At 32.6% G+C, this 6,454-nt stretch overlaps 1 protein-coding gene across 1 annotated transcript; it reads right to left on the bottom strand.

Moving 5' to 3' along the window:
- Positions 1 to 2,723: 2,723 nt before the first annotated feature.
- LOC132280750 (uncharacterized) lies at positions 2,724 to 4,228 on the bottom strand. Its single transcript, XM_059782482.1, has 2 exons — positions 4,144 to 4,228; positions 2,724 to 3,886 (listed from the first exon to the last, which is right to left on the bottom strand). The coding sequence occupies exons 1-2, from the start codon at positions 4,226 to 4,228 to the stop codon at positions 3,021 to 3,023; spliced, it is 951 nt and encodes a 316-aa protein (XP_059638465.1). The 3' UTR covers positions 2,724 to 3,020.
- Positions 4,229 to 6,454: the final 2,226 nt, after the last annotated feature.

Here is a 6,454-nt window from a genome sequence, read left to right as displayed (position 1 = left end):
ATATATATATGGACTATTGTAGATATTGCCGAGCTATCAAGGATGTATCTGCGTATCGGGTTTATGTACGGATTGTAGTAGATTGAAACTTACATGTGGGCCTGACCCACTTCTTTTTTTCAGGTATTCGCCAGTACCAGGCTTAGAGTTTGATTGTGTTGATGCAGATACAGACACTCACTCTTCCGGTTACATAGGATTTCCTTTCTATTTTGGTTTTGGATTTTAATTCTGTAAATTTATTTAAAGTTTTGGAATTAGGGGTCCACTAGGTGGATTCCCGAGTTGTACGGATTTAAATTATATTAATTTATTATTTAAGGTTCGAGGATGTTCATTTTAGTTTCTTCCAGCGCATTATTATTTTATTCTTAATTCAGTTTTATTTTTGCTTGGTTACATATTGATTGTTTGGTATCCCTTGGATCTGTACTCGGACTTGATCACCCGTGGCTCTAGAAACTAGGGGTATCACAAAAATGCATCAAATAAAATGCATGAAATGCTAATGGACTCAATTACAATCCCCATACACAACAAGTCCGGTAACGGGTCCCACACGGGTCCGTCTGGCTTGAAAAACTGAAAAATGTAAAAATAATCACCCTTACATTTCAAGGAGTTCTGGATTTAATGAAATGTCCCAAAGAACTCTCAGGCACAACCGGTACACTCCACAGTGTCCGGTACGCAAAACGACAAAAGACGAAAATGCCATTGCTACGACAAAATTTCTGAAAAAATGAAAAATGACAAAAATTTGGAAACATCACATAGTTAATGGACATTTTGGTCACTTTAACCATTTTTATGACAATTTTTATACTTAGGGGAGGTCTTCGCAAAATTAGGCAAACCTTTGGGTGACATTCTGCAAACAAAATGCAAATCTCAAGTTTATTTGCAATTAGGTTAAACCAAAGGGGAGGTCATTGTAGTTTACCTAAAAATATAATAAGTGACACATTTATATTAATTTTTGTAATTTTTATTTATTATTTTTCTATAAATTTAACACACTATCTTGTATTACATAAGATAATATTCCACATCTATGTAAGTTTTTCTAATTTTGATAATAATATTATAATTGCTATTTTTTTTATATAAAAAAGTAAAATAAATAACTCTTTAATTCCTAACTAGCTGTGTTAATTATCTTCCAAAATCAACAAAATTACTAAAATACAGTATAATTTCATTTGTATTGAGTTATATTGTAAAAAGTTGATCCACCAAAAGTTCAAAACTAACATTTATCTTAATAATTTATAAAAGAAAAAAAAAAAAAAAAAAACACGTTTGTTTGTTTTGAATTCTAAAAACGGTGGGGCTGAAAAGAAAAAATATGTTACTATATATATATTATGGATAATAATTTTATTATACTAATTTAAAAAAAAAAAATGTTCTTTTCACTTGTCATGCTATATATTATGAATTGTCTATTATTATTTATTAATTTTGTAAGAAATATAATTATTAAGCATTTTTAATAATCACAACAAATTAATTTATTAAAAATTCATCTTTATCAAATTATATTATAAAAAATGTATTGATATACGATGCAAATTTAGTTACATAGCACGGATCATATCTATAATTAAACGTTTGTCCTCTTATTTCAAAACTTAAAGTGTGAATAGTGTTATATATCCACCAATATATACTCATTAACTTTTTTATTTGGGTGTACTAACATTCATAAGAGGGAACTGTAACTACGTTGGCTATGCGTTTGCACTTGGCACCAGCGCAAACATGTGAATGTATTAACCTAGTCTAATACATCCACGGAGTTAATTAAATATATATTTTTATTAATCTCAAATTATAGTCTTCCAGATGGCTGCTCAAATTGAAGATAGATTGTTCATTTTTCAGTAATCCATGGAATTAATAATATATATTTTTTAGCACCATGGAATTAATAAATAAACTACCTGAGTAATGGAAGTGTGTGAAGGGCGTAATTTTTTTTTCTATAGTCAATTTTAACCCAGTTCAAAATAAATAAATAATAATAATAATAATAATAATAATAATAATAATAATTATTATTATTATTATTATTATTATTATTAGTAGCTCACACAAAAAAATATTAACTCACCTCATCGACAATTTCTAGATTTGCCACTCAAATTATCAAATAATCAAAAGGGCAGTGATGTTTCTGCATCAATAATTCATATTTATAAAGAAGCAGCAGCATACTCTAATATAGTATATTCCACTTCCCTACATGGCATTAGAAAATAAATCGGAAGAAGCACAATTTAATATAACAATAAAACAGAATTTGGGGCTTCATTGATCATAAATAAGTTATTCTGTAGAATGGAAGCCTCGCACACACGCACACTTAAGTTCACGCCCGACCTCAAATCTCTCCCCTCGTTTTTGAGGATACGGAAGTTATACCAACGATCGGCTAGAAGTCACTTGGTAATTCATTACAAGTTTTGCTATATTTCTGTCTTAACCTTCTAGAATGGAAGCCTAATACCATCACCTTGACACCTCTGTAATCTCCACCATGCAAGTCTGCATTATTAATAATTTATTCCTTGCCTCTATTATTTGCTAGCTTGATTGATCTGAGTTGGACTCAGTGATACAAAACAGGCATATTTAAGAGTACGTATATGCTGAATCTCATCACGTGGTCATGAATTATGCATATAACTGTCCTGATGTTATGATGCAAACAATGCAAATTGAAAGAAAAAGACCAAAGGTTGCTGTGATTATAGTTAATGGTAAAAGAGCAGGAAACTCTCATTAACTCTGTTTGGCTGCCAAGAAAACACAAGAAAAATGGGGGATCATACAAGTATTTAGGGGCAATAAGTAGGCAACAAAATTAATCTAGTCATAGCATATAAATAATATGTACAACCTCACTAATCCCTCCTTTGTTGACACCTTAATTACAACTGATAAAACCATGTCAAAGGTGAGGCCAGCCTGAAATTAAGTTCGTTAACAATTTCAGTTATTGTACTCGTATGTGATTATGCAAGAACCGAAGGCTGACTAGCATTGATCTCACCCTTGGGTTTAACACATTCGCCTGTGTTCTGCCCATGTTTCGTTAACTTCACTTCGAAGCATTCAAACATATTCTCCAACTGCGAAATCTCCTCCTCTTCAATATCAATTCCTGGTTCACTCCCGGTGGTGATCCGTTGTTTGAAGCTACGAATTCGTTCGAGGCCAGCTCCAACTTCCGCCACCATTTCCTCCATTGTCCCTCGCATTGCACCATTCTCCTCTTTGGCTTCTCTTAGCTTCCTCTTCATGGATTTATACCCGTCAAGAGACCTTAGTAGTTGCTCTGAGAGTGCCCTGTTCCGCTCTTGCAGGGCTGCGTATACTTGTCCCTGTCTCTCCAATCCGCCGCCACTCTTGTGTTGTGCAGCACACTCGTGTACTCTCTCCAACAATGTCTCGTTCTGCGCTTTGAGGTCATTGATGAGTTCCTCCATTCCAGTTAATTCATGAACCTTTCTGGATAGCTCTGCTGCCATGATCTCCTTCTCCTTTCCCAAGCTAGAACACATGATTTCGAGGCTCTTTCGTGCTGCCAAGCTACCCGCGAGCTTTCTTCTTAACTTTTCCTTCTCATCAGCTATAGGCTCCATGATCCTTTTATCCATTGGGACATTGCTAGACTTAACATCAGTATTGCACCGTCTCAGCTCAGCTTCCTTTTTCAACCCAAAAGACTGACATTTTTGAATTCGGGTTCTAACATTGTCCAGAATGGTCATCATTCCAGCCACCCTTAGCATTCTCCGGCTATCATTCTTCTCTTTTGCACACGCCTCATTGTGATCTTGGATTAATTTTAACAATAATTTTACATTTGCAGCCACACCTAATTAAATAAATAAATAAAAGTCAGGAGTTTTTATTAGGCTGAAATTACCTACCAACAACAATCAATCAATTACTATTAGGCTGCAATCTATGAAATGAAATTTACATAATGACCTTCTCAAAGAATTAAATAAATGAATGGATAAAAAGAAAACATAATACAATTATATCCTTTGAATCTAATCGTTTGAAGCAAACTAGTGCTATAAAAATTCATTTGAAAGAAGAAAAAAAAAAGTATTGACATTAATTCACCTTCTAAACTTGAATGATCACGCCGGTTAGTAGATGTTGAAGAAGGAAGTAAATCGGGAGCCGAATTTGCTCGAATATTACTCATTATTACCAATTGAGAACCAATGATGAAATTTTATGGAGAAAAAAGAAGAAGAAGAAAATCTATAGTTTAAGATACAAAGACCTTTGACGAAATGGAGGGGTAGTGGTGGATGAAGAGGAGGAAACAAAATGAAGATGCTAAATAGTGAAGAAAAATGGTATTTTTTGTATCCTATCAACAATCTATTATTATTCTAAAATGTCAGAGATCCAAAAAAGAGAGAGAATTACTTTTGCAGTCTCTCTCTCTCCTTTTCTTCTCTCTCTGTTTGTCCAAGTCCTTCTGCATTCTATGTAAATATTCTATGTTTTGGTGTTTGTTCATTTCAGAATGGTTGGTTCATGGTAGTTATTTTTACGCAATTATTGGCGATTGTTTGACTTCTTCATGGCAATTTGGTTTATTTGTGACTTTTTTAGACACAAAACAGCTGTAGCCTCATGTGCCCATGCCCATATATACTCCTTCACAATGGAATATGATATATATATATAGTGAGAGATAACCTACCAAAACATGTATATTTGTGTGTATATAGAAAGTGAGGGGATCACATTGCATATGCAATGCATGTGGTCTTTACTTATGTAACACAAAATGTTTTCCTTTTCAAGTGGACTTTGAGTTTGAACACATTTCAATGTCCCTTTTGCGCCTATAAAACAGCTGGGGTGTGTACCAAATACTATAATTTATCAATTTAAAGATCAGCTTATACAAATTAAGAATTTTTATACTTTAAGTCGATCCTTAATGCTTTCTGAAGTTGATTTTTGAAATCTGTTATTGTGTATTAAAACGGTATCGTTTTTAATACACATATTTTAAGACTCTATAGAAGTCGCATTTGCTTAGAGTTGTGCACCGTTTTGATGCACAAAGTAGCACAAGCCCCCTCCATACAGAAGGAACTCCAGATTTTAATTTTAGGAGATTTATTGAGATTCTAATTATTTGTATCGATATATTTTTTTCATTCTAGTAACCTGTAATTTATAACAATCAACATAAGTTTTACTTTTTCATTTACATTTTTGTAAATAATTGCATGAAAACTTTCATTTCAAGTGTATATTTATCATATATTCTGATCCCTAATTAATGGTACTTCTTAAGGGAATTTGATTTATTTGTGTTGTTACTTCATGTTTTTTCATTTCGAGTAAGATGCACATGCCTTGCATGTGTATCGATTCCTTGTGTAAATTAAGTTTACTAAAGTATGCATGTTCTTGAATCACAGATTTAAGTTGGCAATCACTTCTTTTAGTTTATTTACATGCTTTTTGTTCACTTTGATTTCGAGATATTCCCACACGTCTCTATAAAAATAGAAAAAGAATAAGTGAAAGAATTGACAAATCATTACCAACAATGTAGAAAACTTAATATTATGGTTGTTTTAACTTCTTTTCAAGCTATGATAGAAGATTACAGTAAAAAATATACATATTATTTTTATTTTTTCCGGTAATTAGGGTGTCTGGGCTTTGCCCTACGAATCTACGAAATCCATATAAATAATACATATGGTGTGGGGGTTAGGAGAACGCCCGAGCGGACAAGAAAATGAGACAAAAAAGAGGGCATATCGCACCCAAGAGCCCAAAAGAAGGGGATGCTTCAACGGAGGGTATAGAAGAAAGATTTCATGATTTCAAAAGTGAGGCAACAAATGTATCGAACTGTTCATGAACAATGACTAGTTTAAACCTCAATTTGAGCTTATTTATTAAGCAAACAAGGAACACAATTGTTTATTAAACAAGCCAATATTGAACGAAGTGTTCATGAATAAGGTACTATTTTTTTTTTTTGTTGGGTAAATCAATTTCATTTAAAAAAAAAAAAAACTGTACAAAGCAACACAAGGCCAAAAACATCAAGGCCGAAGGTAACATAAAAAATTAGCCCAACCCATTCACTACATCCATCTATAGATCGCTGAACCAGCATCATACTCAGATGAAAACAAAGCTGGGGCAACCATCAACGAGAACGAAGGAAGAACAAAGGACAGATAGTTACTGTTGTTGATTCTATTCTATTAGTTTATCAATAATTGTTTTGGACAGAAAAAATAATATTCGTAATAATAAACATAAAGATAATATTATTTTTTTTCGTGACATTATGTTTTTTTATTTTAAATTTTCATTCCTCACCATTGTTTAAACACCATGCGTAACATTATTGTTCTTATCATCTATTCTTTAAACATTTATA

The sequence above is a fragment of the Cornus florida genome, unplaced genomic scaffold, assembly GCF_030987335.1.
Source record: "Cornus florida cultivar Cherokee Brave unplaced genomic scaffold, ASM3098733v1 CherokeeBrave_3.0.0_Hap2_Chr01, whole genome shotgun sequence".
Classification (NCBI taxonomy): Eukaryota; Viridiplantae; Streptophyta; class Magnoliopsida; order Cornales; family Cornaceae; genus Cornus; species Cornus florida.
The sequence above is the reverse complement of the archived record's forward strand: the minus strand, read 5'-3'. Positions and strand labels throughout refer to the sequence as shown.

Excerpts from the sequence above, each read along its gene's own strand:
- LOC132280750 (XM_059782482.1), bottom strand. The coding sequence starts at position 4,228 with ATGAGTAATATTCGAGCAAATTCGGCTCCCGATTTACTTCCTTCTTCA. Across the intron at positions 3,887-4,143 it reads TGATCATTCAAGTTTAGAAG|GTGTGGCTGCAAATGTAAAA; the intron begins GTGAATTAATGT and ends TTATTTAATTAG.